The sequence below is a fragment of the Centroberyx gerrardi genome, chromosome 4 (genome assembly GCF_048128805.1).
Source record: "Centroberyx gerrardi isolate f3 chromosome 4, fCenGer3.hap1.cur.20231027, whole genome shotgun sequence".
Classification (NCBI taxonomy): Eukaryota; Metazoa; Chordata; class Actinopteri; order Beryciformes; family Berycidae; genus Centroberyx; species Centroberyx gerrardi.
In genome coordinates, this window is record NC_136000.1 from 32881965 (window position 1) to 32905060 (window position 23096).

General features: G+C 43.9%; 2 protein-coding genes, 1 non-coding gene and 3 pseudogenes across 3 annotated transcripts in view; all 6 read left to right on the forward strand.

Annotated features, from left to right (window-relative positions):
* Positions 1 to 2453, forward strand: part of LOC139922578 (scavenger receptor cysteine-rich type 1 protein M160-like) — a 49228-nt gene extending 46775 nt beyond the window's left edge. Inside the window, exons 13-15 of the mRNA XM_078283290.1 lie at positions 1717 to 1736; positions 2038 to 2122; positions 2207 to 2453. Of these exons, the coding sequence (XP_078139416.1) occupies positions 1717 to 1736; positions 2038 to 2122; positions 2207 to 2453 (352 nt within the window). The remainder of the gene's footprint in view (positions 1 to 1716; positions 1737 to 2037; positions 2123 to 2206) is intronic.
* Positions 929 to 1678, forward strand: LOC144538550 (scavenger receptor cysteine-rich type 1 protein M130-like; the record flags this gene model as incomplete). Its single annotated transcript, XM_078283013.1, has 3 exons — positions 929 to 962; positions 1024 to 1329; positions 1425 to 1678. Coding segments are annotated over exons 1-3 (594 nt in total), but the record flags the coding sequence as incomplete, so codon positions are not given.
* Positions 2454 to 7059: 4606 nt separating the features above from the next.
* LOC144538874 (U2 spliceosomal RNA) lies at positions 7060 to 7284 on the forward strand (annotated as a pseudogene).
* A 582-nt stretch (positions 7285 to 7866) lies between these two features.
* LOC144538922 (U5 spliceosomal RNA) lies at positions 7867 to 7979 on the forward strand. The gene has a single exon (XR_013504644.1). It is a non-coding gene; the product is annotated as a U5 spliceosomal RNA (small nuclear RNA).
* A 170-nt stretch (positions 7980 to 8149) lies between these two features.
* LOC144538886 (U2 spliceosomal RNA) lies at positions 8150 to 8262 on the forward strand (annotated as a pseudogene).
* A 9317-nt stretch (positions 8263 to 17579) lies between these two features.
* On the forward strand, positions 17580 to 17755 carry LOC144538850 (U2 spliceosomal RNA; annotated as a pseudogene).
* Positions 17756 to 23096: the final 5341 nt, after the last annotated feature.

Sequence of the window (23096 nt, forward strand, 5' to 3'; positions counted from 1 at the left end):
ATAGAGTCAAATGCTTTTTTTAAATCTACAAAGCAGGTAAATATTTTCCCTCTGCTTTTTTCATACACATGCTTTTTGATGAGTGTGGAGGGTGTAGATGTGATCCGTTGTTCTGTGTTTGGGTAGGAATCCTATTTGACATTTGTTGAGTATGTCATGAGTTTGAAAGAAAGTTTGTAGTCTGTTTATTATACTACAAAATACTTTCCCCAGAACACTGTTCACACAGATTCCTCTGTAATCTCTCTCACTCACTCTCTCTCTCTCTCTCTCTCTCTCTCCATCTCTCTCTCTCTCTATCCCTCTCTCAATTCAATTCAATTCAAAGAGACTTTATTGGCATGGGACTTTATTGGCATGGGAAACATACGTTTACATTGCCAAAGCAAGTCTGAAATAAAAGAGCAAAAAATGTATGTACAATTAAAGATATATTAGAATAAAGAAATGTGTAAACAGAGCTGTGTAACATTGCAACATTGCAATCAAATATATAAATAAGAATAGGTAAAATTAACTTAAAAATACAAACAGAAAAAATGTGCTTTAGCTGTTAAAAAAATAAAATAATATATATATACAATATATATATATATATATATATATATATATATATATATATATATACATATATATATATATATATATTGTATATATATATATTATTTTATATATATATATATAATATATATATATATATATATATATATATATATATATATATATATATACACATATATATATATATATATATATATACACATACAGATAAGTAAAAATAACTTAAAATAAAAATAGAAAAATGTGGACATTGCAGATAAAAAATATAAATACAAATAAGTGAGAACTGTGTAAACACTGCAACAATTTATTTTTTAAATTTCTTACAAATGTATTTAAATGTATCTGTTCTGTTTGTATGTACAGTATGTCTATGTACAGAGATCAGCACGGTGCAGATAGTCAGTGCAGGAATACACAGATGATTGACAGTCTTTACTCTCTCTCTCTCTCTCTCTCCAGAGTCTGTGAGGCTGGTGGATGGGACTAGTCTGTGCTCAGGCAGAGTGGAGGTGAAGTCTAACCAGTTCTGGTCCTCAGTGTGTGAAGCTGACTTTGACCAGCTGGATGCAGAGGTGGTCTGTAGGGAGCTTGGCTGTGGGGCTCCTTCAGTCCTCCAGGGGGCGCTCTATGGAGAAGTGGAGGGTCCAATGTGGACCAAAGAGTTCCAGTGTGAAGGCAATGAGTCCGTTCTGCTGGACTGTGGAAGCTCAGGCTCAGCTAGAAACACCTGCTCACCTGGCAAAGCTGTTGGACTCACCTGCTCAGGTAGAAGAGGAGCTGCAGCTTGGATTTGGCTTCATTTCTGTTCTAACCAAAGTGACTTTACTTCTTTTATTAATTACTCTCTTGTCTCTGTTCAGAGGCTGATGATATCAGGTTGGTGGGAAGAGCCAGCCGCTGTGCTGGTGGACTGGAGATGAAACAACATGACTGGAAGACTGGAAGCTGGAAACCAGTGGATGACAAGTACTGGAACCTGAAGTCAGCAGCTGTAGTGTGTAGACAGCTGGACTGTGGCTCTGCTGTTTCAACAGAAAGGAGAGAGGATTCCTCAGAAAGATCTGTATGGCTGATTCTACCTCACTGTGATGGGTCTGAGTCTGCAGTGAGGGAGTGTGTAGTAAAGATGGATTCATATCATAGCTCTTCCAGCCTGGAGCTGATCTGCTCAGGTAACACTGAACAGTGACATCACATCCTCAGCTGCTTCCACAGTGACAGGCTGCTCTCTGACTCCTCTGTATTACATATGTAGCAGTTCTCTGTCTTGTACAGTGGCTGCTAACAGACAAATCCTGTCGCCTTTCAACCATCAGCATTCATCAGTTTGACAAAACAGATGAGGAGAAAACAGTCAGTTTCTCACTGAGGAAGGAGGCATTAGGATATCAGTAACATGTATTCTCAAGTCTTCATCATCTATCTGTTTACAGATCTGCTGGTTCAGCCAATCATCTCCCTCTCTGTTTACAGATCTGCTGGTTCAGCCAATCATCTCCCTCTCTCCCTCCATGGACGGGGTCTCCGAGGCCCAGCAGCAGGGGCTTCAGGTGTTCAGGGGCTCCAGCTTCACCATCAGCTGCTCAATCCAGCCACAGTACCCAGGAGGCTCCTTCCACCTCACCTCCACCGCCTCCAACACAACACACAACCACATCCAGCCAGCTGTCAATCACTCTGCCCACTTCCTGTTTCCTGCTGCAGGCCACGCCCACCAAGGGAACTACAGCTGTGTTTATCACATCTATGTTTTCTCTCATAACTTCTCCTCTGAGAGCCAGCCCCTCTCTCTCACTGTCTCAGGTAACCTGAAGGAGAATCTGAAGCTGAATCCAACAGGAATATGTGACAGTGTTAACAATCCATTTTATCATTTCAACAAGACATGAGAGTTAATGAGAGAATCAGCAGGCTTTACTTCATTCCTGAAAACTGACTTTCTGCAGATATGTGGCTTTTGTCCAACAACATCAGTATAATCTTTAGAGTGGATCAGATTACCATATTCTCTAAGAACTGAATCAAACAGATGTTAAAGTGACCTTCATTTAGTGATTTTAAGGGTTTTAGGGCAACATAAACTTTATCTTTAATGGGAGCTGTTCTCATGATGTCAAGTGATCTGATGTGATGATTCTGAATCTGTTTCAGCCTCTCCACATCTCATCATCAGACTAGTAGTCCTGCTGCTGACTGTGGTGTTGCTGGTCACTGCCCACTGTTTCTACTGCAAGGTACTGAACATCTTTATTCAGTAGAGGATTGGGTTAAATGAAGTAGTTAGACTGTATATTTTTAGCTAGAAGAGAGGTGTGATCCAGTAACAGAGTTGGCTGTTGTCATGTCTCTCCAGGCCACCAGGGGGCAGAAGCCAGGAAGAGAGGAGAACATTGAGCTGGATTATTATAACCTTGGTGGTTCCAGTGCTGAAGGCGGGCCGGGTGACGAGGCAGGAGCCCAGGGAACAGAGTAGGATCTCCAAGGAGCTTATCTCACTTCCAGATGGATCGCTCAGCTTTCACACAACCGTCCATCACCTTAGTGAAGGATTTTACAGTGACAGAGCTGTTCCCTTTAAAGTCAGACTGAAATCACAGCAGAAAAAACAGGATCATTGAAAAGGAGGTCAGGACATTTTGCTGTAATGGACGTTCCCAAAACTCCCAGTTTGTAATGTGTGAAAACAAAGAGCGCCCCCTGTCTGTCATGTGGTAATGCAAGTGTTGAATGTCTATCCATCAGCATCACTAAAATGCAGCCAATCAGCTGTCAGCAGTGAAGACTCACAGCATATCAGATCACACTTATGACTCCTTGATGTGAATATTCACAACAACAGTCCCTGTCAAACTGAGAGTCTCTAGAGTGTAGCAAAGACAGAAATGAACAAAAACATACTTATGACATAAATACTGTTTTAGAAATTGATGATAATTGTTTTGAGATTGTCATTTCAGTCTGACTTTAATACTTTTTTATTCAGTTTATCAGTTTTCCCATTACTTCAGGTCCATTTATTGTCACAGTAATATCTACAATATGAGGTGTGGAAGAGGTGGAGAAAGCCTTCAGGGATTGTGAAGAAGAAAGAGACACAAGAGTCACACATTTATATTCATCAGGGTCCAATTCAGAAACTGAAGAAAACAACAGGAAACTATTAAACACTAATCTCTATAAAGAAATGAATAAAAACAGAAAGTACAGAACAAAACAAACATGTCAACAGTGATGTATCACCTTGGGAAACCATATATACTGCCCTCCATGTCAGTTGGTGAAGGCTTGACAACAGACAGCAGGAGTCCTGCTCTGTTTACAGCCTCCATTCATTCCTCCGGGAGGAGAGAAGCTCGTCTACAAATCTTGGCGATAAAGATCCTGAGGAAATTATTTTTGCTGTGTCTGCAAGTAACATGTCATTTTAGCAATTTTGTAATTTTGCTTGGCTGCCAAACTGAAATATTGTTACTATATAACATATATTGTCACTATTGGGGAAAACCTCATAACTCAGTTTGGTGATTTTCCTGTTTTAATTTTAATTGAAGTGTCACATGCTCCTCTATGGGTTGAGAAAATTCTACAACCATTGAGTTTATGAAACCTTTTCTAAATTAATTAGATAAACTCAAAACTGCATGGTGGTCAAGCTAAAAACAAAGATGCTTTTATTAATTCCTGAAAAGTTGATGTTTTGGAGATAAGAGGTTTTCACAGGTCAGCAGCAACATGTTGGCAGCTCATAGCTGTAGGGCTTTCCACTGGTTGGTAGAGACACTGAAAACAGAAGAAGACCAGGCTTTTACCTTCAGAGAAACTTTTATTTTTAGACCAGCCTGAAGATCTGAGGCTGGAAAGCTTGTTTCTCTTTTTAAATCTCTGTACAATAGATCATTATGTGCTTCAAATGTATTGATTTAGATGTGTAAGCTTAGTGTTGTGATGTTGTGTGAAGCAGGGACGTGCAGAGAGTTCTTCAGGGGCAGGTGCTCAAATAAAAAAAGGGGCATCACAGTGTCAAACAGTCTGTGGAATAATCTCTGTGTCTTCATAGTGCAGCAATGCGGTGTTGTTACATCCCTTTACTTTACTCATCTGTTATATTTGCTTCCATCTCTTGTCTTTCTGTCTCACTGTCCTCTTCTTTCTCCCCCTCATCTCTCTGCATTTCTGTCTGCCTGTGCTAAATATTAAGTAAAACAAAAAAACAAAACTTATCTTAGTGATTAATCCTCTATTATCTTATTATAATTTCTATCATAATAGTACAAGCTCTAAACAAAATGTAACAATCTTCATTGGATAGTTTTTATGATAACGTCACTAAATCTATTTTTTTCCTTGCATGATAAATATGAAGTTAAGTTAGTTTGCCCTACCACCCTCTGACTCTCAAGTCTGCCTGTTGTCTTGAGTCCCTCTAGCTGCCTGCTGCTTTACTTTCTCTTTTACTTTCGCCCTTCTTGCTTTCGAGGGCATCTTGCAGCCACTCACTATATAATATGTAAAATGAAAAAATAATGTTAGCAAACAAGAGAATCTAGGCTACTGGGCTAAGAAAGTCAACATGGGCAGCAGCATCAAGCTAGCTAGCAATAGTCAATTCAGTCCAAGTTTCAATTAGCTACATTGATATATTGACAGCCTAAATGCTAATAAATAATTGCAGGATATGTGATATATTGCCAGGTTCAAGTAATGGCTGCAATTAGTCACATATTTATTACAGTTTTTTCTGATTGCTTAGGCACTATCTTTGAAACTATAGGCTATTTTTGCAAAACTCTACACACTAACCACAAAACCTTACACCAAACCAGCAAAACATTATACATCTCTTGCAAAAGTAAACAATTCTTGCAAAACTCTTCAAACTCTTTTAAAACATTGTGTTTTTGCGTCAATACAGTACACACAAACCATCATTTGAATAAGCACACGAAGCACCAACTACGCACTGATAGTATAAATGAAAAACACTTGTGGCTTTTGCTTTTTCTGTGTGCAGGGCATAGCAGTTTGCAATACTGTAAAGTTTTGTCATACATGTAGTAAACACACATACAAAGAAGGGAAGAAGTTTTTTTTTTTTTTTCTTACAGTAAGAAAAAAAACAAAAAACTTTTTCCCCTCATTTGTATTGATAGTGTGTTATGTTCAGAATACACATCCATACTTTACACATTTGGATACCTGTCTGTATGTGTGTTTACGTTACTACATGCATGACAAAACTTTACAGTATTGCAAACTGCTATGCCCTGCACACAGAAAAAGCAAAAGCCACAAGTGTTTTTCATTTATACTATCAGTGCGTAGTTGGTGCTTCGTGTGCTTATTCAAATGATGGTATGTGTGTACTGTATTGACGCAAAAACACAATGTTTTAAAAGAGTTTGAAGAGTTTTGCAAGAATTGTTTACTTTTGCAAGAGATGTATAATGTTTTGCTGGTTTGGTGTAAGGTTTTTTGGTTAGTGTGTAGAGTTTTGCAAAAATAGCCTATAGTTTCAAAGATAGTGTCTAAGCAATCAGAAAAAACTGTAAACTAACAGGGTCTCCCTGGCACATTGTCTTCCTGCTCTGTGATTCTGTTGATAGCGCAGCTCTGTCTGCAGCCACTACACTTTGCTCAAACATGGGAGGCGGGGGGGGGGGGGGGGGGGCAAAACTTTACAGTATTGCAAACTGCTATGCCCTGCACACAGAAAAAGCAAAAGCCACAAGTGTTTTTCATTTATACTATCAGTGCATAGTTGGTGCTTCGTGTGCTTATTCAAATGATGGTTTGTGTGTACTGTATTGACGCAAAAACACAATGTTTTAAAAGAGTTTGAAGAGTTTTGCAAGAATTGTTTACTTTTGCAAGAGATGTATAATGTTTTGCTGGTTTGGTGTAAGGTTTTGTGGTTAGTGTGTAGAGTTTTGCAAAAATAGCCTATAGTTTCAAAGATAGCGCCTAAGCAATCAGAAAAAACTGTAATAAGAGCCAAGCTGTGGGAGGTTAGGTGTTGTACAGTAAACAGAGACACCAAGTGGGCAGTGGCAGGCATTGCTAGAAATATAGAAGGGGCCCTCCAAAGACAGCTTCACCTAAAGATTGAGAAGTGGGGTATAGACTCCATTAAAAGTAAATGGAAAGTAATTTACATGAATATGGGAGACTAAAAACAAAAAACAAAAACCTGTCTGTACTCCATGTTTAAGGCATGCCGTATATGACGGAAATACGATATATGATAGAAATACTGTTTATATGTTAATATAGCTCTTCGATCCTCAGAGAGGGGCGAAGCTGTGGCCGTTAAGGCCCAGATGGGTTTTTGTAATCTTTGGCTGTGTGCTGTAGTGTTTTTCTTTGGGCAGCTCAGGCACAGTTAACATGCCTTGGTGTGTTACTATGATTTATTTGAGGGTGGTCTCATGAAATGTGAGTTGTAGAATGTGTGGGTATACTAGGCAGATGTACTAAATGACTAATGTATTGTGGAATATTGTTTTTTGTGACTTGTATGTATTGAAGATTTGAATAAGTAAACAAACTATTTCCACAAAAAAAAAAAAATCTGTTCTTATCAGTTTAATATCTGATACGTCCTCTATAAGGGGACAACATATTAAACAGATTTTTAGAACCGGGAGTCGAAAAAGGGGCTTGCTCTGTTCGCTCCACACATCGACCCGGTATTGCAGTGTCGCTGGGAATAGTGCACCCTTCTCTCACTCTGTGGAAAAGCAAAATTTGAAAACATGAAAAGCCAGTCAGCAAGTCATACCTAATTTGACTGAAAGACCACGAACAAAGTGGATGGCATTTTTGTGCGCCTTGAAATTGGTCAAAGCAGTCTGCGCTGCATTTTCTCCCCGTTTGCCTTAGCTAATCTATTCTCACCGGTAGCTTATTCAGGGTGTGAAAGAGTGTGCTCCTGGTTAGTACAGTGGCCAATCTTCCTACTTGTTGCGCAGGGGACAAGGGTTCAATTCCCCGACGGGTAGACATGCTGTACAAACAAGCGCAGCCTGTTCCCCTCAAGCTTTGCGCACTTTTACACAACAAGACCAGTGATTTTGAGCATGGGGGATTGACCAGTCATTGCAGTGGCGCTAGGAGCCTGCGCGCAATGGCTACGCATGAGTTTCTGGGTCATCGGATTGGATTAAGCTCCTGAGAAGGCGGGGTGGAGTGCCAGCAAAGGTGTGGCCTGTACTTTGCTATGCAGCTAGCCAAACGGGGAGCACCGTGAAGCTGTTGACCGAGACGACTAGGGTCTTTGGCTGCTCTTGTGGCCAGAGGCTGTACTTACTCTGGTTTCTCTTCATAACGTATAAGTCTTTCGCCTTTTACTAAAGACTTCCGTGGAGAGTAACACCAAAGAGTTAAATGTATTTTTGGCGGGCTTAGCACTTTGGCTGACCCCTGTACAGTTGTGCAAGGAAATAGAAACCTAGGTCAACAAATACACCAGAGACTCCGTGGGCAGAGGTGCTAAGCACCAGCAATTGTTATGGTAAAATACTGCGACACCCCAACGAGGACGGACCGGACCGGAGGGGCGGCCTTGTGCTACCAACGGCAAGGGGTTATCGCTTCTCGGCCTTTTGGCTAAGATCAAGTGTAGTATCTGTTCTTATCAGTTTCAAGTATCAATTTAGATTTTGAGAAAGCCTTTGATCGGATTTCGCACCAGTACCTTTTCCAGGTACTGCAAAAAATGGGGTTTCCAGAAAGGTTTATAGCTTGGGTGGGATTGCTGTACCGGGACATTACCAGCAGATTTGTTGTTAATGGGCATCTAACAAAAGCAGTTAACATACACTGCGGTGTCCGTCAGGGTTGTCCGTTATCAGCCCTCCTCTACGTTACCTGTATAGAGCCGTTGGCACAGATCTTGAGAAGGGACCAAAGAATCAATGGGGTGGCAATCCTGGGGAGCGGGGGATTGACCACAAAATGTGCAATATATATGGACGATTTTAACATTTTATGTACTGACCTTTTATCTGTCAACAGGACACTGGACTTGACTCACTGGTTCGGACAGGCCTCTGGGTCAAAGCTTAACCGAGATAAGACTCAAGCCCAAACTTACGGACCGTGGACAGCGACCGAGACGACAGGACTCCCCTTGACTGTGACCCAGACTGACCAAAAAATACTGGGGTTTAAATTTGACAGGGAGGGGGGAGGAAAAGGAAACTGGCCAGACGTGGTAGGGAAAGTTAGACAGAGACTAGGGTACTGGGGACTTAGAAGACTGACAATGGAAGGAAAGGTTTTAATCATTAAAGCAGTGATTTTACCTTTGCTTTTATTAATAAGTTCTGTTTTTATCCCACCACAAAGAGTGCTTTTAGATCTGGAACGCGCCATCTTTTATTTCCTGTGGGGGTCCAAGTGGGAGAGGCTGAGGAGAGAGGTGATGAAAAAGCCGAAAGAGAAAGGAGGAAAGGGAGTCCCGGACCTACACCAGTTTTTAGGAAGTCGATACAGCACCCTGCACATCACCTACCCCACAGCCCCATCCAGAGATCACAAAACGACAGCAATGGCACGATTCTGGATACCTACCTCAGACACCTAAAAGTTTTACCCATTGATCTTAGAGTACCTGTGTCTTTTAACCTGCCACCGGCCTACGCTTTTATCTGGAAATTCCTAAGGCATTTTAAACTAGAGCAAGAGGAGCTGTCTATTTTAACCCACCATCGCTCTCTTCTCTCTGTTGTGCAGGAGCGGGAATCAATGTATCCAGTGCGCGGGCTCACAATAGGTGAGTCCTCAACAGTTTGGCGCAACGTAACCCATCCCGCCCTCCCGAACAGACTCCGGGACCTGTCGTGGATGGTGGCTCATGAGATCCTCCCAGTCAGGTCCGTAATGCACTCCCGGGGCATGTCAACGCTCTCAACTTGCCCCCGACCGGGGTGTGGCGCACCTGAGTCGGTGAGGCATCTGCTCTGGGAGTGCAGCGCTGCTGTAGACCAGTGGGCAACGGCCGGCTCCCTAAAATTCCCGTACTTACCAGCAGGGGAGGTCCTGACAGCACAGCTAGTGCTGTACGGGGTGGGCCAGGAACAAACATTACCAGCAGACTTTGCCAAACAGTGGCTCACCCTGGCCGCCATCAAAGACGCCATATGGACCTCCAGAAACCTGCTGGTAAGGAAGCACATACAGATCCCCCCCGTGGCTGCGATCCAGATGGCCACAGCGGCGGTGCAAGCAGCCGTCGCTGCAGGCGGCAGGTCTAAGACGCAGTCACAAAGAAGAATCGCCTCTGTGCCCATTCGGACGTGGGAGCCGGAGCCACACAAATGTTGGGCTTTGATAGGGGCAGGTTTGGTTATTAGCAATTAATAATTAATAATTGTGAAATTATTAATATTCATAAAATTATTGACGGGAGTCAATATAAACGGGGCACCACCCTGGAATCAGGGACCAATAACCGAACCTTCAATACAGTCTCAGAATGGCTGTTCACCCCCAAATGACAGTGTTTAAGGACCACTGTACATTTATGAGTGAACAGTGAAGGGTGAATTCGTACACAGGCCCTCACAATCAGCAGTTATTGCAACACATATGCACAAGGAATCACAGACAACTTCTCTTTAAAAGTATAATGGAGTTTTATTTAACTTTAGCAATATCAATCAATAATCAATAACACTGCAGTTAATCAACAACTTATTATACAACTATAACTATCAGTCTAACTAACAAGCATAAAGGCACAAACAGCATATGGCACGTATGGATGCGTGCGTGTGTGTGTGTGTGTGTATGTGTGTGTGTGTGTGAGAGAGAGAGAGAGAGAGAGAGAGAGAGCAAGATGGCGGACGTGACCACGTGAGTGGGAGGTCTCGCGAGAGTTCAAGATGGCGGCTGTGACCGCGCAGTTTGAACAAAGGGGGGTTTTGGAACCAAGATGGAGTTGGAGTTAGGCAGCTAAACCAACACCATCTAATTCTTAGGTAGCAATGAATGTGTAGTAAGATGTGGGTGTGGGTGTGTGTGTGTGTGTGTGTGTGTGTGTGTGTGTGGGTTAGTACGGGAGAGAGAGAGAGAGAGAGAGAGAGAAAGGGGGAAACACTCAGGGTAAACCTAGAGGTTCTACTCGCCGTCTAGAGACACAACAATAGCCTTTTACCACACAGGAACTCGGGGTATGACTTGGAAATAGTACGCCGGGTTACTGGTCTTTGAACTGGTAAAAGGCAGTATATTGGCTTTATACGGTGGCTACTAACATGGATGCAAGCTCAGCGGCATGCAATTGAACACAAATCAGCTTCACATTAACACAATCAAATTAAGCAGCAAGCATAATGATTGAGGTATTATTCATACAGCATAATATGGACGCGGCGGTCCGATGCGCTTCCCAATACGCACAAATACAGCTTCTGATCAGTAAGCTTATTCAACACACCTATTCTAGTCTCTGCCCAGAACCAAAGCCTCTTACTTGGGATTCACTCTCAGTGATTGGTGTGTGTTTGAGTCCGTCTTATCAATTCCAGGGGGTTTCCCAGGATATCTGCGGGGCCGTTATCTCTCCGTGCACGGAACAACGGCCAGCTGGCTTTCCTCGTAGGCAGCGAAGATGTCAGCCAGGAGTCGACTTGGTGGAAGAAACGTATCCTTACGTTGTCTTCTTGGAGGGAAGGAGTGTCCTTAGCTGTATTCTCTTCCAGTCCACTTCTGCAGGTCTGCTACCCACGGCAGTGCGTGTAAGGAGTTAGAATGCCGGATGCACAAACAGCTAATCTAATCCTTCTGGATCCAACAGTGTTATGGCTAACACTAAACAGTCTGGTCTCGTCCCGCGAGTTGAAGACTGCGCCTGGGCTAAACAAAAGAATAGTTCGAACGTTTCAGGTACCACCTTGTTCAGCAACGGGGTCGCAATAAGGGGCGATGAGGAAAGGTATCTCTGGAATTTATACTCTTGGTGACGTCATGGGGACATCCCGGGGTTCTCCCGAGTCTCGTCCAATGAGAGACCAGAGGTTGGGTTTCAGCCAGTTCGCACCTAGGTGTGAACTTCAGGGCCTGTTGGAATTTTGGCGCTGCTTTCCTTTGTTTAAGGTCCCAGCCCAGCGGGTGGGCTAGAGTTCAGGTTTCTGATTCCCTTGTTAGGCCGGTGTTTTAGGCTTTCAATCTTACATGTAGGCCTTTCCTTTGTTTGACCACATGGCCTGGCCCAACACAAATAAAGGGTCAAAGCAGCGGCGACCTGGCTCTCCGGGTGTGGCAGGTGGGAAGGAGCAGAAGGGAGAGGGTCCCCTCTGAGCACCAGGAACAGGTTCTGAGAGACCCAAAGCTGTTCGGGAGAGCGGGATGAGTTGAACCTTGTTAGGGACTCATCCCGCCCCTGCACAACGAATGTACACTGATATACACAGAGACAATTATTTTTGTATTTTTTTCCCCACTTTTAATACAACGTTATCTTATCTGTAATCCACTTTAAAACAATTGCTTTTATTGTTTTAAACAAAAGAACATGGTTTTACAGAGTACTCATATTTATTTGTTTGTTGTATTTTGAAAAGATGTGTGTGAATGATTTTATGACTGTAAACAGTGTATGTCTTTTTGAAATAAGTATCAATAAATTTTTTCGAAAGAAAAAAAAAAAAAAAATCTGTTCTTATCAGATCTTCACCAAGACCAAACCACCCGAGAAAAGGTAAGTGTTTTGTATTTCACCTTTTAGGAGTGATTTCACTGTTTTATTCTCCTTTTTAGCCCTGTTCTTAGTTCTTTGGTTCTTTGGTTTTTGTACGTGGTGGTTTAGGTTTCTTAATTGTTCTTAACGTGGGGTGTCCCCACCATGTCGGCTGGCCACGCCAGCATGCGGAGGCACCACAGCGTGCGTTTTAAGTTTAAAAAAAAAGATGGCAGGCTCCTGGAGATGTCCAGAATGGACTTCTCCAGGAAGCTTATTCAAAAGACATTAGGTTTCACGGCAAAGGACTTGAATTGTATTTTGACCCTTCCCTTCAACAAAGGATTCGATGTAAGTTTCGGATTCGCTATTGTGCATCGAGAGTTCTGGACACGCTTTGAAATGCAAAAACCCAGTTTTCTGCCTTCAATGTAGAGAAACTGACTGACAATGCCTCAAAAGTGATTATTGTCAGAATGTTCAATGAGACAGTGAATGCAGATGACATTTGTTTGTGCCTGGGAAGATATTGCACTGTTAAGGGCCAGGCTACCAAAGTGAGAGATGAGGATGGCATTTGGACTTGCGCCTGGAGGGTCCCCATTCAACAATGGCAGGACCCCCAGGGCTACCAGGGCCTGAAACATCTGCCATCAATGATAGTTCTGGGAGACAACAGAGGCTACATTCACTACCAGGGACAACCCAAGCTCTGCCGCAAGTGTGGTGAGCATGGGCACCTGGTAGAAGCGTGCCAAAAAATTGTTTGTGGGAAGTGTAGAGAAATTGGGCATGCTTTTGAGCAGGGTCCACATGGCAGAAAGTATAATCTTTGTGGAGAGTCAAATCATATCTTCAGAGATTGCCCAAAATCCTTTGCCAACAAGCTAAAGGCTAACAAGAAGGCCGGGAATGAGGAACAAGATGGTGGACAAAGGGAGGCAGTTGGAGAGCAAATTGAAGAGGCTGGGCTAGAAAATTCATATCTCCCGCCAAATCCTGTGGTTGGAGGAGAGGGATCAGGTGAGGCGGGAGACAGGGAGGGGCCTGTTATTGCCCCACAAATGGAGAGTGCTGAGGGAGAGGAGGCAATGCAGGCAGAGAGCGGAGCTGGAAATGATGGCCCCCTCCCCGATGCCCAGCAAATCAAGAGGCCTGCTTCAGAATTGTCCCCTGAGACTCCTGGAGCCTCAGAGAAGCAGGGGAGAGCTGTGTACCCCTCAGACAGCTCGTCTGTGGAGGAGTCCAGAGTCTTCCCCTCCAGTTCTCCAAACCAGGTCTCCTTTTTAAACGTAGCTCTGCAATCAACCCCCAAGGACTCAGTACTGAACGCGGCATTACCCCCAAGACCAGCTGCCAGAGTCCGGAAAGGGAATGGAGCTCAGACCCCTCCCCTTTCCCCCATAAAAGGAAAGGAAGAGCTGCATTCACAATTATTTGGTTAGCTGCATTTCTCTTATAGGTTTTTAACCCTGTTATTTAAATTCCTTTAAACTGTCATTCCTGTTGTTTTAAACATAATACACATGACCCTCATCATTTCCACCCTCAATGTGAGAAGTGTGAGGTCGGGAGTTAGAGCCACAACAGTTTTATCCTTTCTTAGTGCTTTTAATGCAGATGTGTTTTTACTCCAGGAGTGTGCCATACTGTTTTTAAAACACTACAGGGAATGGGAGGAGAAGTGGCCACAAGAATCCATATGGAGCGGATCAAATGAAAACAGGAACGATGGAGTGGCCATTTTAATTAAAAACCCCTCTATTCTGGTGAAGGGCAGCACTGTGGTGAGAGACGGGCGGGCACTTTTAGCACATCTGACGTACATGGGAAAGGATTTTAACGTACTAAATATTTATGGTTTTAGAGACACAGAAACGACAGGTATGACCTTTTAGAAGACCTGCAGTCCCACTTGCTGGGTAGGGCACCGCTAGTGGTAGGAGGGGATTTTAACTGTGTTTTATCCAGCAAGGGTAGGAAGGGGGCAGGGGAGGATTTTAAAATTGATAAAACATTGTGTTTATTGCAGGGTTTATGCAGGGATTTTAAACTCCAAGACTGTTTTAAAATCATGCATCCCGGAGAGGAAGGCTTCACCTGGTTCAGTGGTGATGGCAATATATATTTTTACAAGGGACTGCCCGCCAACCGATGCTAGATTGACCCCTGTTTTCTTCTCTGATCACATAATGCTCTCCTGCACCCTCTCACCTTTTTCGGGTTTGACAACAGGAAGTGGTCTGTGGAAGCTCAACTGCTCCCTGTTAGAGGATAGGGAGTTAGTTAGCCAGTTCAGGGAGCAGTATAAAGAGTGGCAGACCCTTCAAGACTTGTACGACACACGTGCACACTGGTGGGAAATGGTGAAGGGAAAGACCCAGACTTTTTTTAGAAAGGCAGGTAAGAAGAAAAAAGATAGGGAAAACAGACACATGCTGGGACTGCAGAAGCGACTACAGCGCTATTTTAAACTACAGCAACAGGGCATGGATTTTAGTGAAGATATTACTGTAAACAAGTCAAAACAGAAATGTCGGTTTTAGCAGACATCAAAAGTAAGGGTGTCATTCTAAGAAGTAAAGAAAGGGAGATTGAGGAAGGGGAAAAGTGTACCAGATATTTTTTTAAGAAAATTGTCAACAAAGGGGGGGGGGGGTATTTTACAACTAAAAAAAGAAAGTGGGTACACAGCAAACACAACAGAAGAAATCAAAGACACTATAGAGAGCTTTTACGGGGATCTTTACAAGGAAAAAAATATTAAAATAGACACCATGACAGAGGTTTTAAAATTCATTGACAAAACAGTAAAGGACAGTGTGCCTTTAACCCAAGGTTTTACCCTTTTAGAGTTAGGTAAATGTGTAAAAAGTTTCAAGAAAGGGAAGTCCCCAGGAGAAGACGGGGACTTTTATCTGACTTTTTGGGACATTTTAGCACCGGACCTACTTTCTGTTTTTATGGATTTTGAAGGACTAGACAGACTACCTGACAGTTTTAGAGCAGGGATAGTGACTCTACTTCACAAAAAAATGACAGGACTGAACTGAAAAACTGGAGACCTATCACCCTCTTAAATCTTGACTGCAAACTTTTTAGTAAACTTTTATCTGCTCGTATGTCCCTGGTTTTAGAGGAGGTGATTCACCCGGATCAAGCCTGTGCCATCCCGGGGAGGAAGATCACCGACAGCCTCGTACTGATCCGAGACACCATCTGTTATGCGAGAGACAGAAACATCCGGCTAGTAGTCCTAAATTTAGATTTTGAGAAAGCCTTTGATCGGATCTCGCACCAGTACCTTTTCCAGGTACTGCGAAAAATGGGGTTTCCAGAAAGGTTTATAGCTTGGGTGGGATTGCTGTACCGGGACATTACCAGCAGATTTGTTGTTAATGGGCATCTAACAAAAGCAGTTAACATACACTGCGGTGTCCGTCAGGGTTGTCCGTTATCAGCCCTCCTCTACGTTACCTGTATAGAGCCGTTGGCACAGATCTTGAGAAGGGACCAAAGAATCAATGGGGTGGCAATCCCGGGGAGCGGGGGATTGACCACAAAATGTGCAATATATATGGACGATTTTAACATTTTATGTACTGACCTTTTATCTGTCAACAGGACACTGGACTTGACTCACTGGTTCGGACAGGCCTCTGGGTCAAAGCTTAACCGAGATAAGACTCAAGCCCAAACTTACGGACCGTGGACAGCGACCGAGACGACAGGACTCCCCTTGACTGTGACCCAGACTGACCAAAAAATACTGGGGGTTAAATTTGACAGGGAGGGGGGAGGAAAAGGAAACTGGCCAGACGTGGTAGGGAAAGTTAGACAGAGACTAGGGTACTGGGGACTTAGAAGACTGACAATGGAAGGAAAGGTTTTAATCATTAAAGCAGTGATTTTACCTTTGCTTTTATTAATAAGTTCTGTTTTTATCCCACCACAAAGAGTGCTTTTAGATCTGGAACGCGCCATCTTTTATTTCCTGTGGGGGTCCAAGTGGGAGAGGCTGAGGAGAGAGGTGATGAAAAAGCTGAAAGAGAAAGGAGGAAAGGGAGTCCCGGACCTACACCAGTTTTTAGGAAGCCGATACAGCACCCTGCACATCACCTACGCCACAACCCCATCCAGAGATCACAAAACGACAGCAATGGCATGATTCCGGATGGGGTCCTACCTCAGACACCTAAAAGTTTTACCCATTGATCTTAGAGTACCTGTGTCTTTTAATCTGCCACCGGCCTACGCTTTTATCCGGAAATTCCTAAGGCATTTTAAACTAGAGCAAGAGGAGCTGTCTATTTTAACCCACCATCGCTCTCTTCTCTCTGTTGTGCAGGAGCGGGAATCAATGTATCCAGTGCGCGGGCTCACAATAGGTGAGTCCTCAACAGTTTGGCGCAACGTAACCCATTCCGCCCTCCCGAACAGACTCCGGGACCTGTCGTGGATGGTGGCTCATGAGATCCTCCCAGTCAGGTCCGTAATGCACTCCCGGGGCATGTCAACGCTCTCAACTTGCCCCCGACCGGGGTGTGGCGCACCTGAGTTGGTGAGGCATCTGCTCTGGGAGTGCAGCGCTGCTGTAGACCAGTGGGCAACAGCCGGCTCCCTAAAATTCCCGTACTTACCAGCAGGGGAGGTCCTGACAGCACAGCTAGTGCTGTACGGGGTGGGCCAGGAACAAACATTACCAGCAGACTTTGCCAAACAGTGGCTCACCCTGGCCGCCATCAAAGACACCATATGGACCTCCAGAAACCTGCTGGTAAGGAAGCACATGCAGATCCCCCCCGTGGCTGCGATCCAGATGGCCACAGTGGCGGTGCAAGCAGCCGTCGCTGCAGGCGGCAGGCCTAGGACGCAGCCACAAAGAAGAATCGCCTCTGTGCCCATTCGGACGTGGGAGCCGGAGCCACACAAATAAAGGGTCAAGGCAGCGGCGGCCTGGCTCTCCGGGTGTGGCAGGTGGGAAGGAGCAGAAGGAAGAGGGTCGCCTCTGAGCACCAGGAACAGGTTCCGAGAGACCCAAAGCTGTTCGGGAGAGCGGGATGAGTTGAACCTTGTTAGGGACTCATCCCGCCCCTGCACAACGAATGTACACTGATATACACAGAGACAATTATTTTTGTATTTTTTTCCCCACTTTTAATACAACGTTATCTTATCTGTAATCCACTTTAAAACAATTGCTTTTATTGTTTTAAACAAAAGAACATGGTTTTACGGAGTACTCATATTTATTTGTTTGTTGTATTTTGAAAAGATGTGTGTGTGAATGATTTTATGATTGTAAACAGTGTATGTCTTTTTGAAATAAGTGTCAATAATTTTTTTCGAAAGAAAAAATCTGTTCTTATCAGTTTAATATCTGATACGTCCTCTATAAGGGGACAACATATTAAACAGATTTTTAGAACCAGGAGTTGAAAAAGGGGCTTGCTCCGTTCGCTCCACGCATCGACCCGGTATTGCAGTGCCGCTGGGAACGGTGCACCCTTCTCTCACTCTGTGGAAAAGCAACATTTGCCAGTCTGCAAGTCATACCTAATTTGACTGAAAGACCAAGAACAAAGTGGACGGCATTTTTGTACGCCTCGAAATTGGTCAAAGCAGTCTGTGCTGCGTTTTCTCCCCGTTTGCCTTAGCTAATCTATTCTCACCGGAAGCTTATTCAGGGTGTGAAAGAGTGTGCTCCTGCTTAGTACAGTGGCCAATCTTCCTACTTGTTGCGCAGGGGACAAGGGTTCAATTCCCCGACGGGTAGACATGCTATACAAACAAGCGCGGCCTGTTCCCTTCAAGCCTCGCGTACTTTTACACAACAAGACCAGTGATTTTGAGCATGGGGTCTTGACCAGTTATTGCAGTGGCTCTAGGAGCCTGTGCGCAATCGCAATGCATGAATTTGTTAGTCATCGGATTGGATTCAGGTGGGATGGAGTGCGAGTGGTAAAATACTATGACACCCCGACAAGGACGGACTGTACTAGAGGGGCGGCCATGTGCTGCCAATGGCAAGGGGTTATCGCTTTTTGTCCTTTTAGCTAACATTAAGTTTGTTTGAAAATAGTCTCACGCAATTCCTCCACGTGGCGAAGGCAACATCGGCCAATTTGCAGCAGGTGCCCACCATGCAGAAAAACAGGCTTCGTTTTGTTTGGAATAGTACTAATGAATTCATCTTTACAACAAAATGTTTAAGAAAAGTTCTTTGATGTCACATTCTTCACCATCACCAAGGTGGAGGAAGTACGGGCGTTGGCCACTCACCTGGCAAGTCGCCCCTTGAAGAGCTTTAAGGTGGAAAGCCTTGGCAGAACTAACCAGTGCATCGTTACAGTGCACATCTATACCCCCTGGGTACCGGAGGAGGCAACCAGGTAGCTTTCTTGGCCGCTACGTGACGGTGCTGCCAGGCGTGAGAGACATCAAAGATGCACTGCGTTTGTGGACAGGCAAACGCCAGTTTCGCATTGCACTGAAAGATGACCCAAATGGATACGATGGGTTTCGCCACCCCCCCGCAGCTTTCACCATTGGTGCCGACAGAGGTTACTTAATTTATGCAGGGCAACCCAAGTTTTGCAGAAAATGTGCTACACATGGCACATGTGGCAGCGTTCTGTGCACAGGTGCAGTGCAGGAACTGTGATAACTTGGGCCATACCATGAAGGACTGTAATCAGCCTAAAAAGTGTAGCCTATGTGGCTCGGATGGACATTTATTTAAACAGTGCCCCAAAGTTGCTCCTTCATATGCTGCCTTTGTTAGAAAAGAGATGGCCAAGACAAGAGGAAAGCCAAGATCAGAATATCCCTCTCGCTGATTCAATGAGGGATATTGAGGAGGTAATGGCTCAGGTAATGCGTGAGAGAGAGGACAGTATGAGTGTGGGGGGGATCATCTCACACCGCATCGCCCGCCAGGACGGAGAGTAAAGCATGGGATGAGCAAGTGGAGGAAGCTGAAAGTTCGGGAGAGTGTGCTCCTGGGGCCTCATGTATAAACGTTGCGTACGCTCAAAAAGGTTACGTACGGCAGTTTTCACGCACACGTCGGGATGTATAAAAAAAAACTTGATGTGACAATCTACGGGCCGTCCAGCAAACTCTAGACCATGCATACGCACATTATTCTAGCTTTGTCAGTTGGCTATGCAAAACTACACAGTAGTGAAACTCCCCAAATGTTGAAAAATCTCATTTTCACTCAATTCACTGTGATCTGTCTATGAAAAAACTAAATTATTTCCGCTGATACAACATAATAGTTTGGTCATTTATGTGGATAATGTTTAACTCTAGAAAGGCTAAAACCCATCTGCCGTTGTATTTTCAATTTTTAAGTTCCTCCAACACTGAAAATGCAATTTTCTTCAACTTGTACTAAATAAGATGGCTTTAAATAAGTGTTATTTCCCACAGCAGGCCCTACTCACAATGCCAAAACCAAGATCGCCATTAAACTGGACAGTTGTCTGTGTTTATGTGACATGGACATGTTAACGCACATCAGGGACTGTACAGTTGCCGAGGCGCACAGAAATCCATGGCGCACAGGAGGCGAGGTGCACAGAGATCCATCTCTCCTGGGAAGAAAACGCAGTGTCGGGTGGGCAAATGCACTCGGAATAAGTCCTGGAACAACTGTGTGATGTCCAAACAATTTGTGTGTAGTACCTGCTCACACAAACCACCAAAGCTGTGCGCTGACTGCAGGACTGAATGGTAAGAAAGGAAAGGCAATTGGTGCGTAAAAGTAAATAAAAAATAGTGTAGAAAGAAAAAATGCCACAAATGGAAAAGCCATATTTGGAGCAGCTGAGCCTGGAACGCTGGACATGGCACATTATATGGTTTGGTTTATAATCTTTGAATCAGTTCAATTGTGCAATTTTACCTTTATTTACAAAAACACTGAACGTGTAAAAGCACATTGGAAATATTTGGAGAGGGGAGCACTGAACACAGGCATATTCACCATTGTTTTTGACAAGAAAGTGACAAGAGGGGCGTATTTATAGTCATTTGCATAGTTAATTCTGGTAGGAGACAAGATGGGTTGAGAGGCTCATGCATGTGCGCTCAATTTCACGCTGATTGGGATGTATAAAGGAAAAGTGCACAGGACCTGGCGTACGCATGGTTTTATACATCTGAAAATTTCTGTGCATGTACTTTTCAAGTTTAGTGAGTACACCATCTTTCAGTATGAAATCTACGCAGTTTTATACATGAGGCCCCTAGTGTGGAGTGGGCCACGGTGGAGAGGGGAGGTGGACAGAGTAAAAGAAAAAGGATTAAAACGAACATGGCTGTCTCGCCCCCCTCCCCCACACTGCTTGTGGACACGAACAGTTTCACTGCACTCTCTCCCGAAGCGCTGGAGTAGATGCAAGAGGGAGGGGAGGAGGAGATGGCAGTACAGGTGTTACAGGATAAAAATGACAGTGTGGAAACCTCGCCCTCTGAGTCCACTCTAACAGGAGGGGATGAAGTTGGGGAGCCGACGGCTGGAGGTTTTCCCTCTCAGACTGGTGTGACTGGATCTGACAGCGGGGGATTTCTGCCTAGCGGGGTCCCGAGAGACACTCATCCTCAGCCCCAATTGACAGCCCCCCTACTTCCGAGCGCTCCTGTCCAGTGAGGGAGCAGAATGAGGAGGGCTATTTGTCAGCGTGACCGGTAAAAGTGCTGCCCGAGACACAGCGTGAGTTTGTACACAATTTATTTTGCTTGAAGTCTATGTTTCGCATTATTACTTTGAATGTTAGGGGTCTGAAAAATAAGGCTGAAAGAGCTGTCGTTTTTGCTCATTTAAGTTCTGTTAAGTTTTCTTTGTGCCTCTTGCAAGAGGCCCATTTGAAGAATGAAGATGACTTAAAGGACCAATATGTAATATATTTACTGTACTAAATCATAAAATGACCATGATATGTCATCAGAGATTAAGGAAACATGCTAAGTTGAAATACTGGCTTCTCCGACAACAATCCTACAGCCAGTATGTTCTCCTTTGAAATTTCCGTTCCGGAGCAGAACGTCTGTTTGTGTTTTGGCCTGTGTGATCCCGCCCACTGCCCATTTCGACACCCCGGGTTGCCAGATATGAAACAAATTGGCACGCAAACACAGCGTACTGCAGCCATGGAAGCAAGCACAGACTAAACGACGCAATTACTACCTGCACACACACTGGATATGAGGAACACCATGGTCTGCTGACAAATGTAAATCACTATGATAGTTTCATTCCCTTCTGTACCCCCACTCTCTGTCGGCAGCTGGCTATGTACCGACAAAGTGAAGCTAATTTGCTAGGCTAGGTTACATACCGTAGCTTAGTAGCTGTACAGGAGCCTGACCGGAGTCTCCGGTCTGCCGTGTTGCAGGGGGCCGGGGAACGGGAACTTCAAGCCGAACGATCCACGGGGCTCCCGGGAGCTCCGGGTGTCGTGCCCTCCCTCTTAGCTCTTTTAGCCTCGTCTGTTATAGGCTTCTTGTTTTGTTTTGCTGCAGAAGTTCCAGCAGTCAGAGTCCTGTCTTCCATGTTACCACTATCTACCATACTGATTAGCTTCATGCTCTTCAATCTATGATGTAAAATGGAAACTGCGTCTGTTTTCTTTCTGTTTTCACCTGGCAACCTGCGTGAGCTTTGAGTCTGGGGAGGAGGGGGCGGGGGGAGACAACTCTCTCCAATATTTTGAATTTGGACTGCAGTACCCATTTTAAACGCTGGGTGTCATTGTTACATATAGGTCCTTTAATGAAGATTCATAATTTTGCAGATTGCAGTAGTCCACATGACTCATACTGCAGATTCTCTCTCTCTCTCTCTCTCTCGCTCTCTGTAAACCTTAACCAAATCCAACCCTAACCCTGGGAACATAGGGTTGAGGGAACATAGTGCCCTGGGAACATATAGCTGCTCTCATATTGCTGAGGAGTAGCCTATGTTTCTCTCACTGTTCATTGTTACATTCATCAATGCAGAATTTTGATGTGTTGGGAGTCATGTTGACACTTTGTATTGTAGCTGCATCTACATTGATGGGTAGCAGTGGTTAGGGTCAACAGCTCACCATTTTCTATCATTGCACCAAGACTGACTGATATTCTTAGGACCTTTAAAAGTTTCATGTATTTTTTTTTTTTTAGGTTGTTTGTTATTCATTATTCTATTAGTAGGTTTTACTACATATGTTCTATATTGCCATTATTAGTAATGTCAGTAGTATTCTTCTGATATAGCCTAGTATGTGTTACTGTATGTTCATGCAGCTGCTTAGAGCACAGAACAATTGATTGTACCATTTCCCCTGTGTATTCAGTTCATATGACAAACATTCTGATTTGATTTTTCGAAACATATAGAATTATCAACATTTTACGCAAAATGATACTGTCTATGGAGGTTTCTAGGTTTGTTCTGTTCAAAGCAACAATTTCCACAATTTAAACAACCAATCCTGTTTCATAGCATATGGTTTGCAGTAATTCACACACAATATGGATAATATTATTTTATGCTTTTGTGCTATTTAGTGCACCAGATGTACTAGTTTCATCATCTAAACATGAATGGAATTAATTTTTATTGTACATTGGAATTCATGTGCAAGAGATTGGTGTTAATCTACAACATTTGATTGTTGTTAGTGTACAACTAATGTACATTATCTTTTTTTTGTAACATTCCAATTTTAAATTGGCGCCCTTGTTTTCAACGCTTCTCTCAACCAGCCAAGTAGAGCACCAATAGGATTCTAAAGCCCAATGTCCACCAGATGCGGCACGGAAGCGGAACGGCTCCAGAACGGAAGGCAATGTACACCAC